This window comes from Rhinatrema bivittatum, chromosome 4 (genome assembly GCF_901001135.1).
Source record: "Rhinatrema bivittatum chromosome 4, aRhiBiv1.1, whole genome shotgun sequence".
Lineage (NCBI taxonomy): Eukaryota > Metazoa > Chordata > Amphibia > Gymnophiona > Rhinatrematidae > Rhinatrema > Rhinatrema bivittatum.
The window spans coordinates 340,083,341-340,106,132 of record NC_042618.1 but is presented as its reverse complement, the minus strand read 5'-3'; the positions used below and the strand labels follow the sequence as shown (position 1 = coordinate 340,106,132).

General features: G+C 43.7%; 1 protein-coding gene across 2 annotated transcripts; it reads right to left on the bottom strand.

The window, feature by feature from the left end:
• Window positions 1-112: 112 nt before the first annotated feature.
• On the bottom strand, window positions 113-22,206 carry GALK1 (galactokinase 1). Of its 2 annotated transcripts, XM_029600496.1 has the most exons (9): window positions 21,892-21,981; window positions 21,559-21,615; window positions 14,102-14,291; window positions 13,184-13,303; window positions 4,564-4,699; window positions 2,225-2,406; window positions 1,634-1,784; window positions 1,002-1,164; window positions 113-397 (listed from the first exon to the last, which is right to left on the bottom strand). In XM_029600496.1, exons 3-9 carry the CDS (start codon window positions 14,280-14,282, stop codon window positions 326-328), a joined length of 1,005 nt encoding a protein of 334 aa, XP_029456356.1. In that variant the 5' UTR covers window positions 14,283-14,291; window positions 21,559-21,615; window positions 21,892-21,981; the 3' UTR covers window positions 113-325. The 2 variants fall into 2 exon arrangements, with proteins under 2 accessions (XP_029456356.1, XP_029456355.1); XM_029600495.1 differs by lacking the exon at window positions 21,559-21,615 and having other exon boundaries at window positions 21,892-22,206.
• Window positions 22,207-22,792: the final 586 nt, after the last annotated feature.

The following is a 22,792-nucleotide window of genomic DNA, read 5'->3' as shown; positions in this document are numbered from 1 at the left end:
TAGCTCCACATTCTCCTATCTGAGATTTGCATCTATTCAAGCTCTCCACTGGAGGTAAAACTTAAAAGGCATCTTAACCTCACTATATTAAAAAGGGATGACATGGAGCCTGTTTTTATATAAGAAAAAGACAGAAAGAATCTCTTTTATTTGTGAAATTTACAAAGCATTTAGACCTAGCCCATCTTCTCAGAATGTCATTGCCCCTCACCAAGTAAAACTTTTGTGAGCATGAATTGCTTGGGGTTGAGGGTTTATTGCTGTGTTCCAGCTCCTGCTCGGTCTGTGGCTCCTCAAATCAGGTTCTTGCAAGGTCCCCTCCTCTCTAGAGCTGTTGCACTGCCGCTCCGCCACCCGGCTTGGTGATGTAGAAAGTCGGGCTGCCCTTGTATTTCTCCTGGTGACAGAAGAGAAACCGAGATGTGAACGTGTCAAAGCAGCAAGAAGGTCAACTCCCATGATGCGTCGCTTGTGACCTACATTGCTCATTCCATAGGAAATGAATAATAATGTGTCCCAGAACAGAGGGGAAGACATGATCCTTGGAATTTCACATTGGGCAGTGTCAAAGGCTACATGCAACACTGCTCTTCGAAGCAGAAGGGGCATTTTTATATACAAAGAAAGGTTACAGTAAGATACTCCTTCTTAGACTTTGATATTGAAGGTTAGGTGTGGTGCTAAAAATTGTTCAAGTTCTCCATCTGTTCCCAGCTTCTACGTACAGCCTGTTTCTGATCAGAACCTGGGTCCAGCTCCCTGCTGTATGAGTAGCTGGCCCACATACCAGCTCAGATTACTTCCGTTAGCCCTTTTAGCAAACATTTAAAACAAAAAACTTATTACATTCCGATTGAGATTAAATTCACTAAAGCAATCCTTGTGCATTCAGAAACCTGCCAACTACAGTCCAGTCCTCATTTAACTAAAAATGAACTGGATTTAAATGCACCTGCTGGGTTATTAGCTTATGCTGACGCACGGAATTAAAATCCCATTACCTTGATGTGCTGGATTGCCCTATCGACTGCCCCCTCCTCCAGAAGGGTGACAGTGCAGCCACCAAAGCCCCCGCCAGTCATCCTGCTGCCGTACACGCCCGACACTGCGGTCGCCGCAACAACCAGCTCATCCAGCTCTGGGCAGCTCACCTCATAATCATCCCTGGAGGAAGCAACATTAGAGCAAGTCATAATACCTAGGAAAACAGCTGGTGTGCGAGTGCTCTGTCTTAGATTAACACATAATTTTCTAAATAAGTGGGTACCATATTCAGGACCTCTAGACTAGAATCTCTCTTTTCCATCAATCTGCTTTTAAAAAAAAACTAAAAACAAAATAACAGGCAATGCAGGGGGAGGCTTACACTGTCTGTGCCGGTGGGGAACTCCTGCTCTCCGTGGTGTCAGGCAGGGGAACTTGGACTCCCCCAGTCTGTGTTCATGTCAAAGGTGGGAGGTCTCCCATAACCTATGCTAGTGTGGCAGCTGCTGTTTGTTTGATTATTTTCTTGGAACACATTATACTAGTTGTGATTTAATTTTTGGACAGTGACATGGGATTCCAAGGCTGGGTTCCCCCCCCACCGCAAACAGTGGTCAATCTCCCTATCGTAGCAGCAGAAGATCAGTACCTGAGGGAGTTGTGACTCTCCACCATTAGTCTTCCAAATTCCTTGTAACTTCCAGCCTTTAAAGCTTCCGCAGCCCGAACAGTACGAGCAATCTCCCCAATCACGTGCCTTGCCCGTCGGTACACCTCTTCAGTCAGCAGGGCCTTTGCAGCTACGGAAGAAAGAAGACACGCTGAAGGTGAACCATCCTGGCAGGAGATTCTAAATAATGTGCACCCCCCCCCCCCCCGTGACTTTGGAAAAACTGCTCTGGATCAGACGGAGGACATTTTGGGCAGGAATTCTCACAGGTTCTCATTTCTGATGGCTGTAGTCTGGCTCTTTCAGCTGATGGTCTAGGGACAGACAAGACTTATTCTGGCATAAATACTATTTTTACACTCTTCACTCAGTACATGAGGGAAACATTCAGTTCCCTGACTTATGTCCTCCAGAGTTGCCTGTCCTACAGCTCTAAATCCAAAGACAACTTCTCGGAAGCAGCTGTCTCCGCACCTCTAATGTCCAGCATTTCTGTACACTGCAATGATAACAACGGCGACCTGGCTGAGTCTCGATCTGATGACTCAGGACAACTTGCCTGTCACTTACCATCCAGGTCTGCCATGGATGCCTCTCTCAGGCTCGCCTTCCCGAGAGCCTTCGCAGCTTCTTCGCACTGTCGCCGGCGGGTGGGATACTCACTTCCCGTCAGAGTATGCCGCACATTGGAGTTTGTGACCAATACCACCAAATTTGGATCGGTCAGTGGAACCAGGTTGGCTTCCAATGACCTGAAATGAAATTAGTAACGATCAGCAGGCCAGCAGCTTTAATCAAAATGCCCGATTGGCTCATATTAAATCTCCCTTTGTCCTTGGGAGAAGCTCAATAATTGGTCAAATGTTGATAGTATCATGGTTATTTCCCCTTCTGGATATCTTATTGCTAGTCGATCTTTTTTCTTTTTTCACAAAAGAAAGCAAAAAATGTTTAACCTAGACAAAAAATTAGGCACCTGTGTTTCAGGTCAAAAATTCATCAAACTGAGGGGGCTTAAATGTAGGCATTTAGGTTAAATGCCCTAGCACTGTAAATCAGCACGAAGCACCTAACTTATTTTCCCTGCCCTAGCATCTAGGCATCTAAATTCAGGCACTCAGCCGTACTCAGTTTTCAAAAGGAGAAAACCTAAGCACCTAATTCTCAAAGGTTAGGTGCCTAAACCCTTTGTAAACAGACCTCAAAGAGCCGGATTTTAAAAGGGTTACGAGCAAAAGATACGCGCGTAACCCTTTTAAAACCCCCCTGAGCGCGCCGAACCTATTTTGCATAGGCTCGGCGGCGTGCGCAAGCCCCGGGACGCGCGTAAGTCCCGGGGCTTGCAAAAAGGGGTGGTCTGGGGGCGTGGCCGAGTGCCCCGACACTGTGGCCTGTGTCAGGGCCTGCCATGCCGGCGCGCGTAAGTTACTACTGCCCGGAGGCAGTAGTAACTTTTTGGATAAAGGTGTGTGTGGGGGGGGTCTAGATAGGGCCGGGGGGGGGGGGGGGGGTAGGTAGGGGAAGGTGGAAGGAAAGTTCCCTCCGAGGCCGCTCCGATTTCGGAGCGGCCTCGGAGGGAACGGGCAACGCGCGCAGGGCTCGGCCCGCGCAAGTTGCACAAATGTGCACCCCCTTGGGCGCGCGCTGACCCCGGATTTTATAAGATACGCGCGGCTACGCACGTATCTTATAAAATCCAGCATACTTTTGTTTGCGCCTGATGCGCGAACAAAAGTACGCGCGCTGTCTTTTAAAATGTACCCCAAAGCGTATGAGGACATTGCACAAATATATAAGGTGGGAAGTAACATGCCTCTCCCCTCCCACCCCTCTCATCAAGGATTATATCTAGGTTTGATTTGACTCTGCAGAACATGTCACCCCTAGCACGGTGGCGGTGTCACCTTCCTCTCCCGAGAGATGTACAGCTGCAGATGCTCAAACCTGGCCACCCACGGCTGATGCCTTGTATTAAACACACCATCAACCACGTTAAACCTCCACGCAGAAAGACAAGTCACTCTGTAAGAAACAGTCTTTAGTCCAAGGATGTTCCCAGACTCAGAAAAATGACCGGGATTAATAGAGCTGACACGCTGGATTGTCCTGGCACTGAATTAAATTTACATTTGCTTGCTTTCTGAAGGGAAGAAGGGGTGTGTAGGGGTCCACCTCCCCCCTTAATAACCTTTGTATTTGGTGTCCCATCTACACTCAGTTTTCAGAACATGTCAGGGGGGACCAAGAAGATTCTTACGGGGAAACTTTTATTTTCGGATCCACCTGTACGTGCAAATATGCCTGTGTCCTGGAAAGGAGGTTCTGTCAGTTATGCGTGCAACTTTTCTTTTTTTCTTGGCCTTTGGAGTGTCTGGCTTTATATGGGGATTTTATTAGTCACTCTTTATTAAAAGGTCAATTTAGAAAAACAACCAGGTGGTAAGCTGGAGAACAAGATCCAAGCCACAGCAGCAGCAAATATTCCTAGCCATAGTGACATAATTACTGCTTCTTTTTCAAAAGGTGGAATGATTTAAAATTAAAAAAAAAAATAAAAAATCACAAAACTGAACATGCAGTAAACAGGAAACAATCACTGGGGGCACATCTTTCTGCAAGGGATGAGATCTGGAGCTCCATATCACTGTGCAGACTTGACACTTCCTTATACTGTTGAATAACACAAAGCAAGAGTTTGCCCAGGACAGCTCAGTTCATATGCCACTCATCTACAGTTTGCACAGTACCACAGGTTAAAGTTAGGCCCTTTTGCATAGATTTCATGGGAGGTCAAAAGTAAAAAACCCAAGGAGCACTTCTTAGGACCTTGCGCCTCCGAAGACAGTGGGTGGTGACTCTTCCCGCCTGTGCTATACGGTGAGCATTCAGTCACGAGTCTGGGTGCTGACCTGCAGTCAATGAGCAGTGCATGGCCCTCTTTGCCCATCACAGAGATAAACTGGTCCATGATCCCGCAGGGCATCCCGGCAAAGGTGTGCTCCGCTTTCTGACACGCCAAGGCTTTGGCGATCAAGTCACCATCATCTGCCTCAAACAGAACAATAACAGTTCAGAACTATTAAGTGGCTTGGTGGCTCCACACAAACCCATTTGGGATGCACCTCATAAATACTCCGAGAGCCCTCAGAGTTCATTTACAACATCTTTTCTGTTTTAAATGTTCCAAATGGAAGAAGAAAACTCTTAAGGGTTCCAAAGCTCAAGTACCATTATCATCCTTGGAAAATTCTCAGGTTGGGCCAATAAAAAAAAAAAAAAGGAATAAAATATTTTTAAGAATCCAATGTGCTAAAGGTGGGCAGGAAGGTTGTGCCCTTTGTTGTGTTAATTCGATTTGACACATAGAAAGAAAAGTCAAGGAACAACAGATCAAGAAGAACAACTCTGAAAACTAATCACAAACTAATTGTTAATCCAATAAAACGTTATCACCTGCAAATCATTCCCTGACCTTTCCTCTAAGTACCCAGCAAAAAGAAATATAAGAACTGGGGGCTCATAACATGAATTTAAAAAAAAAAAAAAAATCTATTTAAAAATAAAACAATTCCATCAAAAAGTTCCTAAAAAATAAAAATAGGCAAATATACAGCCCACAAAGATGTCTGCTCGTCTTTGAGCTTTTATCAGGGCAGGAACCATCAAAAACTAATTTGACTTATGAATGTGCAGCCCCGAATGATGAACGTCTCCTCAAGTAGTCGAGTATCCTTGATCTATAAATGTATGTATGTTGCGAACTGTTGTAATCTTTTCTTTTCTGGCATGATGGTATACAAAATGCATAAATAAATAAATAAATACATAACACAAATATAAAGTCTCAGTTTGAGAAGCCTTGTGTGGCAAGGCCTACGCAATCATTATTTATCGACCAGTGCAATGAAAGCCAAATGGTATGGGGGCTCTAGGAGACATGACAAACTGCAGGTCACAGAATTGCAGCTATTTAACCCCAGAATTAAAACAAACAAACAAAAAAATCCCTCACTTGTAGCTCTTTTTTTGTTTTGTCAAATGCTGGTAGGTTTCTGCAGGAACCCAAGCCTCCACCAGCTCTGGCCTGCAGCAGGGACACACACCCTCCTTCCTGGTTCATCACTTCAGGTCTCACACAGAATTTTAAACAAGGGCACAACCATCCTGCCCTAGCCCTGGAGCGCTTCGGCATAAATATCCATGTGGAAATTTCTCAGAAGAGTGAACAAATCCCTGTTGTAGGCCAGAGCAGTTTCTAAGTGGGAAATATATCAAAGAATATAATATTAACAAAACTCCAACCTTATTTCTGAACCAACGAAAATAGCAATGAATAATAAATCGTACGTTAGCTTCTCTTGAAGTTATTTCTAATGGTAATAGTCAGTACCGAATTTGATCTTCATATAAGTGATTTAATGACTCTCATAACATCCCGCAGGCTCTTTTGGCATCTCTGCTCTTTATCAAGCCGCAACTGGGATCATCTTTAATCATTGGTCACAAATTCACTTATGTGCATTTTTTTGTTAATTTTTTCTTTTAAATAAAATATTTAGTTCAAGAATACTTCCCTTTCGGGGATCACAGTCCATGGAGGGTACAACCCTTCCAGGAAAATCAGAGTGCAGTTCGACGTGCACGTTTCGCGTCCAATGCTGCTTCAGGAACTCCTCGGACTGTGTATTGTTTCCGCATTTACATGCCGGGGTATCTTCGGTTACGCTTTAATTTCTGAAAAAGCAAATTGTTATCACAAACCATTCTGTTGGGATTGCACTTGCCTTACTTGATCTTCAAAGTGTACTTACAGCTTCGCGAACTTGAATGGATTCAGTGGGTGTGATAGTGGGCTTATTTGAAATTTCCTTTACCTGGAATCAGCAGACTAATCGATTGAATACACTTTAGGTTCCCCTTTAGATCATAACGCATGCGCAGATAAAGCAAAATCAGGGTGATTCGAGTTAAGTCACCTTGTGAATAATCAGCTGAATTCAAATGACACGTTTAAATGATGCGTTTAAAAGTAGTTCTCTAGAGTCGCCGCTTAGTAGGAGATCTCTCCCAAACCGCGACAATGCAATATATACGTTCGAGAGGCTGCAAGTACACTTTGAAGATCAAGTAAGGCAAGTGCAATCCCAACAGAATGGTTTGTGATAACAATTTGCTTTTTCAGAAATTAAAGCGTAACCGAAGATACCCCGGCATGTAAATGCGGAAACAATACACAGTCAGAGGAGTTCCTGAAGCAGCATTGGACGCGAAACGTGCACGTCGAACTGCAATCTGATTTTCCTGGAAGGATTGTACCCTCCATGGACTGTGATCCCCGAAAGGGAAGTATTCTTGAACTAAATATTTTATTTAAAAGAAAAAATTAACAAAAAAATGCACATAAGTGAATTTGTGACCAATGATTAAAGATGATCCCAATTGCGGCTTGATAAAGAGCAGAGATGCCAAAAGAGCCTGCGGGATGTCATGAGAGTCATTAAATCACTTATATGAAGTTCAAATCAGCTATATGAAGATCAAATTCGGTACTGACTATTACCATTAGAAGTAACTTCAAGAGAAGCTAACGTACGATTTATTATTCAAATATATCAAAGAACTAGAATATAGAGAGACAAAGTTAGGGGAAATTCCCCAGCATCCCCCCCCCCCCCCCCAAAAAAAAAAGTTGAAAATTGAGGGGTTCTTGGCCAGAACGTCAGTAGCACTAGAGGGTTCCGGTGCTGCGGGAGAGGTTCGAGCAGCCCTGCGGCTGAACGTCAAGACATCGCCGAGGCCCATCCCCGAACCATGAAGCTACTGCAGAGGGAAGCCCTTTGCCTGCCCAAAATGCTGAAAGTTGCATCAGTGGTAGGAACAGCTGGGGGGAGTGATCACGTCACGTCTCGCAGGAGATATGAGCAGCAAAGGCTCGACGATGGAAACTTTGAGAGAGAGCGAGAGAGAGCTCTAGAGACCACACTGAAGTTGGTGCACACTTTGGGGAAAGATCTGCCTCACCCTCCAGCACCACTGGAACAAGTGGTTCAGGCTCAGCCCCTGTCGATACCAATTTGGCTTCCTTAGAGCTTGCTCATCTCTTCCCTCAGGCTTATTCTTGTTAAACCTGTTATAACGCTGGATTCTCTCAAACAGGCTCTTTCTTCTTTAGCTGCATTGACATCGGAGATTTATAAAAACAGAGGCAGGCTAGTGAAGTGACCCAGGCAGGCCAGGTGAGGAAAACTGGGCAGATAAGAGCAGCAAACCATTCAGATGCCTTCTATATAGGAAGGAGTTGGTGCAGGACAAAAAAATTGTACTGCACTGCAAGTTGGAGAACCATGCCAGACACCTAAATGTTCGCACGCTGAACTTCCACAGAATTATTACCAGCATTATTCTGAAGCTCATCAGAAGGATATATCTTCTGCTGACTGGCAGGAGTGTGGTGGGGACACAGTGTCCCAAGCAGAAAGCCACTCCACCGGTTGATAGCCTTGACATCGCTGGCCTTTTAGAGAGAAAGAAGTAATCAAGAGGACACTTTCCAATTACCTGTGTGCTCCCCCAGGATGGGGACTCAATTATGTGCCTGTTTTTCCATAACAAGCAAACATTATTTCTTGGCCAAAAGGTATGGTAATTTCCAGAACTGTCTAGAACTACTCAAGAGTGCAGAAAGAAATGTCTTGCAATACACCAGGAAACTCTTGGTGCACTGTGTGTTAATGTTTTCCATGTAAGTGTATATTAAAAAAATGAATGTTAAATGTGGGTTTTTTGGGCCATTACTTTTTTTTTAAGATTCTAAGAAACTATTTATTTATGCATTTTTTATACCTACGTTCCAAAAGAAGATCACAACCGTTTCCAAAAGCGACATTCATTTTATAGGTCAACACAACATCTAAAACATTTTAACTAGAGGGCTAGGACAGTCATTTGTCATACAAAATTTCCATTTCAATAGTTTTCATAAATAGTTGTCTTGATACACTTTACATCACTCATTACTTATCGTTCATTCTTCTAACTTTATCAATATTTCTAATTTTGTAGTTTTCTGCATTTTTTTTTATTTTATGTTAGATCATATGCATGTTTGAAGAGCCAGGTTTTCAGCTCATGTTTGAAGCTCTTTCTGTCTGTTATCAGACGTAACATCTCTGGAAGATAATTCCACAACCTGAGGCCTGCTATGGAAAACATTCAGTCTCTTATTTGCGTTAGATGTGTACTTCGCGTTGCAGGCACAGTTAATAGTCCTTTGTTTTGTGATCTTAGTGTTCGCTGAGGTGTGTATGGTTGGAGAGCCATGCCTATTAAACAGCGGTTTCGGTCGTTGATGATATTAAAAATTAGTGTTAGTACTTTATAATGGATTCTGGATGGTATTGGCAGCCGGTGCAGAGCTATCAGGGAGGGGTGATGTGGTCAAATGTCCTTGTTCCTAATAAAAGTCTGGCAGAGGTATTCTGTAGTAACCGTAGTGGTTTTAAAAGTCCTGAAGACAGGGCTAGTAATAGAGATTTGCATTAATCTATGTTTGAGAATATTAGTGTTTGTAAAACGGTGCAGAAGTCCTGGAATGTTAGAAGAGGTTTCAACCGATGTAATATTCGCAGCCTGGAGTATCCTGTTTTTTATTTGTTTATGTGATTTTCTCAATCTGTATTCCTAGGTCCCGTACTTGTTCAGAGGGTGTAATGTGAAAATTACCCAGGTCTAGGGGTGGCGGCTTAACTATAGAGGAGTTTCTCCTTAGCCATACGATTTCAGTTTTTTTGAGTTAGTTTAAGCTGCAACAACTCTTGCTGTATTGCCTTCATGTATGTTGAGAGTGTCAATGCTGTATTTTCAACTGATTTGGCGAATGGAAGGTAGAACTGTATGTCATCTGTGTATAAGAAGTTAATTCCTAGTTTTGCTAGTAGTGTACACAGAGGAAGCATATAAATCTTGAAAAGTGTTGCCGAGAGTGCGAAACCCTGGGGGGGGGACACCTGTATCGATAGGGAATGTGTCAGATATGTGGTTGCTCAGTTTGACTTGGAATGTCCTATCAGCTAGGAAGGACGAGAACCATTTGAGAACACTTCCGTCTATTCCAGTTTTTCCCATCTGGTGGCATAGCAGGGAATGGTCCACAGTGTCGAAGGCTGCTATTAAATCACTGGACAAAAACCTCTTAGACATCCTATCACCACGACAGGCCCGTCTTGACATCACCAGAAAAAGATCATTCTCTGTCATTGGACCAATCTTATGGAATGCATTACCAGACTCTTTAAGATCCATATCCAACTCCAAACACTTCAAAAAATCCCTAAAAACACATTTATTTCAATCTGCTTTCCATATATCACACACTAAATAACATAACTACTTCTCCATCACACAGGGCACAGCATTATTATATATTGATTTATTTTTTATGTAAACTATTCATTGTTTTAGATTTTTATTATATATTTTTGTAATTTTGAGCTTTTATAATTTGATAATCTTTATGTTCTTTTAAATTTAAATCTTTATTTACATTTGTTTTTTATTTAGTTATGTAAACAGTTTTGATTAAACACTGTTTGTAAAGACTGTATACAAACACTTTTAAATAAATAAAATAAATAAATAAACCAGGATATAAGATTCATCATTGCCAAACCCCTGTAGTACTGGGTCAATTAAAGATATATGAGTCGAGATTCTGTTGAGCGATCTTTTCTGAATCCGAATTGATTTGGGTATAGAATAGCACTGTCTTCTAGGGGGTTTTCCAATTGAGATAACACTGCTTTTTCTAGAACTTTTGCGATAAAAGGCAAGATGCATATTGGTCGGTAATTGTCCCAATCATCAATTCTGCCAGTTTTATTTTTTTAGGATTGGTTTGATCACATCTTGTTTCGCCCCATAAGGGACCAATCCTTCTGACAGCGAGTGGTTGATTATGGTTGCAACTGTTGGCGTGATTACGCTGTGTACTATTTTCAGGGAACTTGATGGAAATGGGTCTAGTGGGTGGATAGCTGGCTTAATTTTGGTAATGATTTGGTTAATTTCAAGTTTAGTTATTCTGGCAAATATGTTCCATTTAGGATGCCTGTGTTTTTCTTCAGGTTCTTTAGTTGGCGAGCAAGTGGAGTATTGTGTTTTCAACCTATTTATTTTATCTAACAAGGAGGTGGCGTATGCATTGCTGGCATTCTTTGAGAAGTTGTAGTTACTTGAGATGGCGGCAGATGGGTCTTGATTAAGTGTTTGACAGTTTCTAAGAGTAATTTGAAATTTAATATTACCCCGTGGATCTGTTTTGCATAGTAGTATTTTTTTGCTTTATTGATTTATGCATAATAATTTGCTAGGAGGGATCTGTATTTTCCTAGGGATTCTGCAGACAGGCATTTTCACCATTGTTTCTCAGATTTTCTCAGTATCTGGTTCATCTTAGTTCTTTGTTGTACCATCTGCATTGGGCTTAGGTTATCTGCAATATCATTGATGATTTTTCCCCAGGAGTCAAAAGCTGAGGAGGCATTAGCTTGATTAAAATCAATTAGCTTATTTTTAATTGGTTCTTCAAGTATATCCAGTTGTATCTTTTTTTGAAGGTGAAGGTTTGGTTATTATTGAATTTGTTTGCTTTGCACTGAGGAGGGTTATGTCCGCTTTTATTAGTTGGTGATCAGACCAGGGCAATATTTTGTGGGAGGTATTGATTAGACAATTATTGTACTTGATAAATATTAGATCAAGGATATATCCTGCTTTATGAGTGGGGTTGGTTACAAATTGTGACCATCCCATTGCTACCATTGTATCTAAAAAGATTTCACATGATGCGGTTTTTGGTGTTCTGTCTACATGTAGGTTGAAGTCTCCTACAATTAGTGTACAGTGAGGTGATGGAAATGCTTTAGTGAATAGTTCGATTAGAGGTGAGCAGTGTTTTTGAAGTATTCCGGGGGGGGGGGGGGGGGGGGGGGGCCGCCAATAGACCATTCCTATGTTTAGTAATGGTGATTTCAGTATTGCTACCTCATAGGGTGGGTTAATCTGTACTTTATAAGGTATAAAATGTGTTTTTTTGTGTGTGTTATTTTTTTTTTTTTTACAGATTATTAGTAGCCCCCAACCTTTATGTTTAGGTCTGGGAAAGTGAAAGACATCATAGTTGGGTTGATCAATTTGATTTAAGAATACATTATCTTTGTCGTTCAACCAGGTTTCAGAAATGCAGAAGATAGTGGGATTTAAATCCTCTAACAGATCATTTATCAGTGGGATATATATATTTTATGTTACAGTGACTGGACATTCAATAGCAGGAGTGTAATCATTAAGAAGGACGAGATTACAGAGGAGTTGTAACTCATCATGGGGAAGATCTGCCTTGTATTCCTTATTTGGTTCTTTCTTAGTGTTTTCCTTCTTAGTTCACCATACATGCCCTGACCAGGTATGGGTTCAATAATGGGTACTTGCTCCATTGTTAGGTTGGCTTCTGTCAGGAAGGAAGGTTAATATTGTATGTGCACCGCAGGCGCGCATGAAGAGGCACACAAGGGGGACAAGCTCCTTTGTTGTGCTTCTTCGTGCACGCGCCTCTTGGTCAGGTGGGAGGGGAGCTGCTGCAGTGCCGGCTGGCTCCTCCTCTCCTACCTCGTTCCTGGGTGGGGATAGGAGCGATCCCCCGGTGCATCCTGGCTGCGGCCCCTGGTGTGGATGGGAAGGCTCCGGTGTAGCGCCAGTTTAGATTGACAGTGATCTGGTCACTTGCGGGGAGTGTCACAAGCCTGTAAGAAGCTGATGACATGTTTGCCTCTCTATTTTTCCTTTTTTTCATTGCTTAATTCTCTTTGCGCATGAGATTTTCCTTGGATTTACTAATTTTGAGGACTTGTATTAGAATGGATAGTGTTTAGGATACTTTAATTTGCTTTGGAATTTCGCAGACTGGTGGTGTTCTTTGATTTCAAATGCAAGATATTTATCTTTTTTTATTACACTTTTTGGCACTTTAAAGTGGATTATATTCTGTCTTTTTGTGTTTAAACTGCACAGAATAAAATGTAAACAAAAAAATAAAAAGCCCACCAAGCAGGGTAGGCACTGTTCCTTTTTCCATACACTTCTAACTGGCTTTTAAACAGTTTTGAAACATTAAACCAGTGCATGCACAAGGATGAGCTCCACTGTAGTTCTCCCAAATGTTTGCACCCAAGACCCTCTCTTCAGCTATAGGAAAATCAGAAGACCCCATTACAACAAGTTTCTTGATTTAAGATCTAAGCCAAGTTCTGACAAATTTCTGGCTTGAATGCAGTAGAAGTGACGTGGTAAGTGTTGCATCACTTTTGGAGTGCTGTGCTGTTTGAATGGCCCTGGTTGTGTCAACAAATGGAGCTTCACCTCCTCCCTCAGCTTCAGATCCGCCAGGATCCCCACACCCGAGGCTCTGGAAAGCCAGCTAGTGAAGCCCTGAGCTGTATCAATCTTAACAGAAGGGAACGGGGCAATTCTTACCTGGGCATAGCTGCTGCAGGAAGGTGTATGTGGCGACTTCGAGGGAGGCCGAGCTGGAGAGGCCACCCCCCAGAGGTACATTACTACTGATCACTGCATTAAAACCTGGGAGAGGGCCAGCTGTAAACAAAGCCAAAAACCAGAAGAAAGCTGACTCCAGCAGTTGCAAGTATATACACGGAGCACCAAGAATCACATTGCTAATTCCAGTCCTGTGAAGCTGTTCTGCCATTTATCAACTGTGCTAAACTGCTTGTTTCAACACAAAGGGAGTGCAAGACTGGAAAACAATTCCAGTCAGTAGAACAGGAAAAGGATTAGACCTCTTCAAACAAACCGTGTGACACTGACAGCAAGGTTCCTGGGAGTAACTTTTCCACTCACAGCCCCTCTCACCCTTCTAATGGCGACCCCTCCACTCACAGCCCCTCTCACCCTTCTAATGGCGACCCCTCCACTCACAGCCCCTCTCACCCTTCTAATGGCGACCCCTCCCCTCACAGCCCCTCTCGCCCTTCTAATGGCGACCCCTCCCCTCACAGCCTCTCTCACCCTTCTAATGGCGGCCCCTCCACTCACAGCCCCTCTCACCCTTCTAATGGCGACCCCTCCACTCACAGCCCCTCTCACCCTTCTAATGGCGACCCCTCCACTCACAGCCCCTCTCACCCTTCTAATGGCGACCCCTCCACTCACAGCCCCTCTCACCCTTCTAATGGGAAGCTCCTCCACTTACTGCCCCTCTCATCCTTCTAATGGGAAGCTCTTCCACTTACTGCCCCCTCTCACCCATCAAATGGTGACCCCTCCACTCACAGCCCTTGTCACCTCACATTATTGAATTAGCCATTTCCTAAGTTGTCAAGCTTCTAGTTATATAAATGACCCTTCACACTGGCATGTCAGAGCTTATCTTACCCCTGTAATGCTGAATCACCCCCTTTACATAATTAGCCCACCGTGGTTCCCCGGGCCTCAGTGGGTGGTCCCCTGTTGGAACTGCAAGTTCAATCCTCTTTGGGCTGTCTGCCTCCTTGGCAGTTGTGACTATAGATATTGCACCATTGCTCACTGGGCTCCCAACCATAATGGTCAACATTGGCAAGGCCTGTAATGAGAAATACCAGAATCTTCTTCATTTCAATCATCAGAAACTATGAGGAGTGATGATTTTTCCCCCATTTCTGCCTCATTCTACCCACCAATGTTACACTCTATTCACAGTAAAGTATGGCTGTGTAAAAGGACTTCCACATTTCTATCAAACTATGCTATATTTATCCATCCACACCAAGGGCCAGATTTGATGGAATATATTGTTGTATCCAGTTTCTGAGCTAGTTTATTTAGAATGTAATAAATCTCAGCAAAATGTATCCATAGAAACTGTAACACAATCTGATTTCCATCTCGCCTCTAGAGCAGGGGTGGGCAAACCTTTGGGCCTGAGGGCTATTATCATGGGCCCCCTCTGGGTGGGGGCAATGAGGATCCTCCCAGAAGTCTCTAGCAAGGTGGATCCCCTCCTGCTCCCTTTTCACACCCCCCCCCCCCACAGAGTCTGCGAAAGGTAAGGCCACCCCACCCCCAAGATGGGCTTGTGGTGACATCACTTCTGGCTGCAAGTGACATACTATTGTCGCTGCAAGCCGGGACCTGACTCACTTCCATGGGCTGGACCGAAAGCTCCCACAGCCAAAAGTAGCCTGCAGGCTGTAGTTTGCCCACCTCTGTTCTAAAGAAATGCACTGTAACTGTATTATAAACAAGGAGATAACAACTACAGCTGAGGAGAGAGAACACAGCTTCATCTTGACCTACAGGAAAGCCTTTTACTTACCAATAGCTCACTCCCACTTAAAAAATGTTTCCTCACAGCACACATATCACACATGTTTAAACTGTGCTTGTGATCATTCTGTGGGAGCTGAAAGTTCATCTTTATTGTAGGCTCAATGACCACTCCTGGGGTCAATTAATTGTTGACCAGGAAAGGTCTAAAGCCACTGTTTTGGAGATGATGGCACAAATGATCATTATACCACACAATTTTCAAACTCTTGCTAGGCAACAGCTGACTTTTATGGTCTACAAAATTAGTCACCACTTGTGTAATGGAAGATTGCTCAAGAAGAAGGAGCATATGATATGGCCCGATGTTGACTAATCAAGTTACAATAAGACATAATAATAACATGAGAAGTTACTACTTACCTGATAATTTCCTTTTCTTTAGTATAGACAGGTAGATCCAGAACAAGTGGGTTATGCATCTCTACCAGCAGATGGAGACAGAGCAAAACTGATATCACAGTGTATATATACCACTGCAGTGAAATCAGCCTGCCAGTATTCTCCGCAAAAGCCAACTATGGACAGACTAACAAAAAACTTGTTTAAAAACAGATGACCATTCTAGTACTCTGCTAACAGGAACATAAGAACATAAGAAATTGCCATGCTGGGTCAGTCCAAGGGTCCATCAAGCCCAGCACCCTGTTTCCAACAGAGGCCAAACCAGGCCACAAAAACCTGGCAATTACCCAAACACTAAGAAGATCCCATGCCACTGATGCAATTAATAGCAGTGACTATTCCCTAAGTAAATTTGATTAATAGCCGTTAATGGACTTCTCCTCCAAGAACTTATCCAAACTTTTTTGAACCCAGCTAAACTAACTGCACTAACCACATCCTCTGGCAACAAATTCCAGAGCTTTATTGTGCGTTGAGTGAAAAAGAATTTTTTCCGATTAGTCTTAAATGTGCTACTTGCTAACTTCATGGAATGCCCCCTAGCCCTTCTATTATTCGAAAGTGTAAATAACCGATTCACATCTACTCGCTCAAGACCTCTCATGATCTTAAAGACCTCTATCATATCCCCCCTCAGCCGTCAGGAAACACTGAGCTCAGACAAAGAATGCATTAAAACTAGTCTAGGGACTGGATTAACACTTACCAGTAACCACTGGAAACACAGCCACACAGAAGGACAATAGCACAACCTGCTGGCAGCCAAGAGCGGGAAGGTGGATCTACCTGTCTATACTAAAGAAAAGGAAATGATCAGGTAACTAGTAATTTCTCATTTCTTAGCATTTAACAGATGGATCCAGAACAAGTGAGATGTACCAAAATTACACCCGCGGTCCAGTCAAAACCGCACATACAAAGGCTGTGTCCTCCCGGGCCTGCAATTCCAGATGATAATACCTGGAAAAGGTGTGCAAGGAGGACCCGTTGCAGCTTGGCAATTGTCGATGGGCGACAACAACCTAACTTCTGTCCATGACACTGCCTGATCCCTAGTGGAGCCCTTACCTGACTGGGTAACAGCTGCTCAGGATCCACATATATGGCCGTGACTACCTCCTTAATCCAGCCAGCTATTGTAGCTTGCAAAGCCAGCTTGCCCTGTTTACTTCCATTATGGAGGACAAACAGGCGAGCCATCTTCCAGAAAGGTTTAGAAGCCTCCAGATACCTCTTGACATGTCTCTTGACATTCAAGGGTCACAACAGACGATATTTCTCCACATCTCTCTCCCTATCCAGAGTCTGCAGGGAAATGGACTGATTCAAGTGAAAATCTGAGACCATTTTTGGCAAAAAGGAAGGAACAGTATATGCAGCTGTATCACCCCGGAGTCACTTGAAGGAAAGGGCTCCCGGCAAGACAAGGCTTGCACTGAACAAACTGCCACAAGACAGACCGTTTTCAAGGTCAATAACTGCAAAGAAAGGTCACACATCAGTCAAAAGGTAGGGCTTGCTAAGAAGTCCAAAAACAGATTAAGACTCCACTAGGGCACAAGAAAGGATGAAGAAGTTTCACTCCTTTCAAGAAACGGGCCACATCTGGATGAGCCGACAAGAGTCCACCATTCACCTGACCTCTGAAACTACCTGTACTTTCAAGGAATTAAGGGCCAACCCTTTATTCAATCCATCCTGCAAAAATTCCAAAATGAGCAGGATCTTAACTTAATGAGGAAGAACTCTTCGATCTTCATGCCAAGCCACAAACACTTGCTAAACCCGCATAAGGCTAAGGAAGTGGAGAACTTTAACGCCCACAGCAAGGTGGCAATCACGGCAGTTGAATATCCACACTTCAGCAAGCAAGCCCTCTCAAGGGCCATACCGTAAGACAAAATTGAGTCAGATCTTCGTGAAGAACAGGCCCCTGCTGCAGCAGATCTCTGTGCGCCGTACGGGGAATCTACCAAGTGCCTTTGCAGATCTGCATACCATGGTCTCCTGTGCCAATAGGGTGCCACCAGAAGCACCATACCCGTGTCCCTCGATGTTCCAGACCACTCTGCCCAACATGGGCTATGGGGGGCAAGGCATAAAGCAGCTCACCCTCCAGCCACTCCTGCAAGAGGGCATTCCCAAGGTCTTGGGATCTCTCCTGTGACTGAAATAATGAGAAACCTTTGCAGTAAGAGAAGTTACTAGTAAGTCCAGAAACGGAAGGCCCCAGTGATCCACTATCAGCTGAAACGCGTTTTACCATTCCTATTCTCCTGGATCTAAATGCAGTCTGCTGAGAAAGTCTGCGGTTACACATTGTCTTTTCCTGCAATGTGCGAGGCTATCTCCTGAAGATGCACTTCCGCCCATTCCATAAACTGGGCTATTTCCTGCGATCCTTGCTGGCTCTAGGTTCCTGCTGATTTATGTAAGCCATTGTCCGACAGAATTTGGACTGCTCGACCCTGCAAATTGGTCGCCGAACCGCAAGCATGCCAACCGAACTGCACAGGCTTCCAGCCAATTGATATTCCAGAGATACTCTTCTTGACTCCAGCACCCTCACCCACAGCACCACTTCCAGGGTCACCGCCATCAGAGTACCCGTAGATAGGATCACACTGTTGGGCATATTGTGTTCATCAACAGACGTACCTGCGCCATCAACTTCTGAATATGACCCTCCGGCAGGAAAACCCTGCCCTGCTTTGTGTCGAACCAAACACCGAGATACTCTAGCAAATGAGATGGCTGAAGACTGCTCTTGGCCAGGTTCACCACACATCTGCAACAAGGAGATCACCTTGCATGACACCCAGAGGCTCTCTTCCAGAGTCTTGAGTTGTCCAAGTACGGGTATACCAGAATCCCATCCTCTCTCAACTCTGCCACCACCACCACCAATAACCTTGGAAAATTTCTGGGTGCATTGGCCAGACCAAAAGGCAGCGTTCAAAATGATAATGATGCCCCAAACTGCGAATCACAGAAAATGTTGGTGCTCTAGCTGGATGGAAATATGCAGGTATGCCTTGGACAGATCCAAGGACGTCAAACTCCCCCAACTGCACGACCATTATCACCCAAGATTTCCATGTGAAAATGAGTCACCTGCAAATGACAGTTGACCTCTTTGAGATTCAGAATGGGATGAAAAGAGCCCTCCTTCTTGGGCACAACAAAATTAATGGAATATCGGTCCATATGTTCTTGAGACATGAGCACTGGAACCACGGCCTTCAGACTGAGAAGCCTTGACAATGTACACCCCATTGTTTGCCTCTTCTGTGGGGAGTGGCAGGGAGACACCACGAACACATCCCGAGGAGCCCTGTGAAACTCCAGCACATATCCCTCTCATATCACCTCCCAGACCCACTAGTCCGACTTGCTTTCAACCCACCTCTGATAAAAGAGTGAGAGAGACGACTCCCTATCTCCTGTTCCCGGGGGTGGGTCAGCACACCTTCATTGGGAGGCTTGGGGGGTTCCACTACCCGAGCCTGCGCCCCCGACTGGGCTTCTGGGATGAAAGGACAGATACCTACTGAAAGGTCGAGTCCACTGAAAGGCCACGCCTCTGAAGGGTCGAAAATGCTTGGATCCCCTAGCACAACCTCTCATGTTAAACAAGCGTGGCATCTGCTTCTTATCCTCTGGTAACCAAGGAACCGAGGACTCGCCCCACTTATTGGCCATTTTCTCCAACTCGCTTCCAAACAAGAGCGAGCCTTTAAAGGGCAATTTCGTAAGGTTAGATTTGGAGGTCGTATTAGCCGACCAATTTCTCAGCCATAAAAAGCTAACTGCAAAGTCATTGCCAGTGTTTCAAATACTTGCTTAAGGATGGCCTCAATTCTCCTATTGTGTGCATCCTTCAAGGCCGCTCCTCCATCTATGGGGATAGTTGTCCGCTTGGTGACGGAACATATAAGTGCATTCACTTTTGGAAAACATAACTGCTCACTTGCAGCTGGATAAAGGGGATACAGTCCTTCCAAGACTAAACCCCCTGTGAAATTAGCTTCTGGGGTGACCCACTCAAGATCAATCAATTCTTGAATAGCCTTCATAACAGGGAAAAACACAAGAGACTTTACACAAAGAAATCAAAATGAGATCTTTCTTTGGCTCAGACATGAATTCAGGCCCCGGTACCTCAGCATCTTCAATGTCTGGGAAATCAGAGCCGATAACTCATCTCTATGAAAGAACCGCAACATAGTCCTATAAGTTTCCAAACCCGGAGGAATTCTCTCATCCTTCAGGGAGTAAGGATCAGCTTCATCATTCATGCCATCCCGGGTCTCTATTGGGAAGACTGGCTGCCAATCTAGGTGTACATCGACATTTAACCGCAGCACCAGGCGTGCAGGAGGTCACCACCTGCGCCTCTGACCTGTCTTTTACAGCTAAGTCTTGCCAGCTGAAAACCAGCTACCAGACCAAGGCACTCATCTGAGGGAAAATCCAGTATATATCACCTCAGGAATTCTCAACTGAGGGAGGGACCTTATGGTATCAACCACAGGAGAGCGGGACAAATTAATTTTCTTTGTTCTTTTTTCTTTCTGAAAACTTTAAGCAATCTCCAGTAAGGAGATGCACGTCCACCATCTGCTGGAGACAGAGAATACTCGCAGGCTGATGATGTCAGCTTTGCTCCATCTCCATCTGTTAGTCGAGGTGCATAACCCATTTGTTCAGGATCCATCTGTCTAAATGCTAAGAAATACACATTTATTAATCCATGAAAAGCTTCAAAAGAAGAAGCATGGCAGCATTCAGCTTATGACACTGAATAATACAAACAAGCTCAGTGAAATGTTGTAATGGAATTGATTATCCTAAGTCTGACTATTCTGCCTTTAGTGAACTCATGGTTCTCACACATCACATCAGTGTAACAAGTGTGAGAATAGAAGTAAACATCATCAGGCCTATGCAGAAAAGTGCATTCCAGCCAATACATAGCATTGCCTGCAACTCAATGCTCATTTTGTGAGCGTAAACTTTGCTGCCAATGCAGCAAGAAGTTTTATGATCACAAAATGAGCATTCTATAATGGGAGTAATACTTATGCCCTTGCACGGAAATCTCATGCAAATGAGGGCATTAAGCATTACTCCCCAATGCAGAGGAGTGAGTTCTATCAGCTGTCATTTTCTTAGGGCTGGAAACTTAAATACAGGTCAGGGATGGAGTTAAGTTTCCAGTGCTACCGGTACTTAAAATAGGTAAAAAAAAAAAAAAAAGGCAGAAAAAAATTTTAAAAACTGACCAATACACTTTGCGGATAAGTACTGACTTATCCGGCTATCTGGCACGGGGTCACTGCTACTTTGTTGGATAAGTATTTATTCGGCTAAGTAGCAGCAACCTGCACCAGATAAGTAATGATTTATTCGGCTAAGTGGTAACAGCAAAACTAGCCAAATAAGCCAGTACTTATTTGCTTGCCACCACTTACCTGAATAAGTCATTATGTGTTCAGCTTCAGCAGGGGATAAGACAGTCTTCCTTGGCATGCATGGAAGGACAACTCTTGGTACTGTCATAAAAGGAAACTATTCAAAAGAGCCAGTCAGGAAAATTCATCAGCCATAAAACAAAGAGGCAAGGGAAGCATATAAGCGCCATGTGCAGCTGCATGATCTGCCTGACAGGGATGCTCCCTCTCCCTTTCTGAATTAAAATGTGTGTTTGGCCTGTGCAACGCGCTTTTTTAAAATCCTGATGCATAGCTTGTTGCAGTGGGAGTTAAAAAAAATTTAATCTGAGTGTTAAAACTGTATGCTGAAATCCAGCATACCATGTGTTATCATCCAGATTGCTGCATGGGTCTGCAGATTTACAGGATCTGTAGTGAGTGAGTGTAGTGAGGGAGTTAGAATTGCAAGAGAAAGTCAGTATGTTTTGGGAAAACCGTATGTGTTTCTCAAAACACAGTTTCAGGTGCACAGACAGAAAGGAGTCTCCCCCTTAATCATTTCCCATGGTATGAATCTAATCCCACAAGAAACATTCAGGCTAGCCTCACTGAATATGCATGATATATAGTTGCAAGCACTGCTTCCACTGTATGCAAATATATCTCATATTCTTTATGAATAACCTGAAAAACAGACTGGCCAGCAGGTTCCTGAAGACAGGATTGAGAATCACGTTAAGCCTGGAAAAGGAAGATTAAAAAAAAAGTCATAGTCATAACTTTAAAAATAAAGGCCACTCTTTTTACTCTAAAAAGAATTAGAAAAACAAAATACTGCTTAGAATCTGTGCTTTCTAGTTATAAAACCAAACGTGATGATAATCATCGTGCGCAGCGGACTATTTCTTTGTACATAGAGCCTGACTAGTGAACTGTCTGTGACTATTTCTTAATCGCCAGCTCATCCCTACTCAACTCAGTTTATGGGTTCTCAGTTACTCTGGTCTTCTTTCTTACCATGGGCAGTACGAAGCCTTCGTTGTAGTCCGTGTGCTCACCGATAAGGTTAACCCTTCCCGGTGCCGACACGGCAATTTCAGGTTCCGCACCACCGAAGGTGTCCAGATACACGGACCGAGCAGTGGACAGCAATTCCCTGAGACCAGGATCCGCAGCAAGAGAACCACTAGCCATGTTTTTCACGGTCACCGAGCAAGCAGCTAAAAGCCTCCGATCTCTGGATCTGACACACGGGGCAGCGCAGAAATCACGTGGGTCCACGCCTTCTCCACGTTCTAAATTGGAACTCGCGACTCTTCCGCTCTTTCATTCAGTGATCTCCGCCCTCAGATCCCAAGTGTCAGCTTGCCCGCTTCTTTCCTTACAAGATCAAGTTCTTAAATGTGTCAAAACCTTTTTTGTTTGTTTTGCTTCACTAAATCTGTATGGATGGTTTTTTTTTTATACTTTGGTCTGTTCCTACTATTTTGCAGATTTTTGTCCCGCCTCTTCTAATTAGATATTTTCTGTGGCTGAGCGTGATGTCAGTCTGACAGTTTCACTTCCTATTCCGTTTTAGCTGCGCTGGGGAAGACAGATCTACGATTTTGTAAAATGTTCTAGTAACTTTGTGGAAATCATGCGGCATTCCGTGAACGAACTGGTACTTGGTGTAATCACAGCCCTTAATTTCCTGCGAAAGCACGGAGATAGATTCTGAAACAATGTTAGAAAGTTCTGTGGTAAAGTTTCTGAAATTCTGTAGCAAATATATGGTACATTTGCATAAATTTGAACCACTTTGTATAATAAATTGTGACAGTGGGCACAATTTTGCCCTGTATTAGTAGTATTGCCCCTTAGTGGTATGGCATCTTTCGCCTCAACAGGTTATCTTGCCAACGGTAAGGTAGATTTT

Bases quoted from the DNA above. Each gene is read 5' to 3' on its own strand.
- GALK1 (XM_029600495.1), bottom strand. From the start codon at position 22,068: ATGGCTAGTGGTTCTCTTGCTGCGGATCCTGGTCTCAGGGAATTGCTG. The intron at 2,407-4,563 runs GTCAGCACCCAG...ATTTCATTTCAG, and splicing joins GCACTGCTCATTGACTGCAG to GTCATTGGAAGCCAACCTGG. The intron at 1,165-1,633 runs GTACTGATCTTC...TGCTTCCTCCAG, and splicing joins GAGAGTCACAACTCCCTCAG to GGATGATTATGAGGTGAGCT.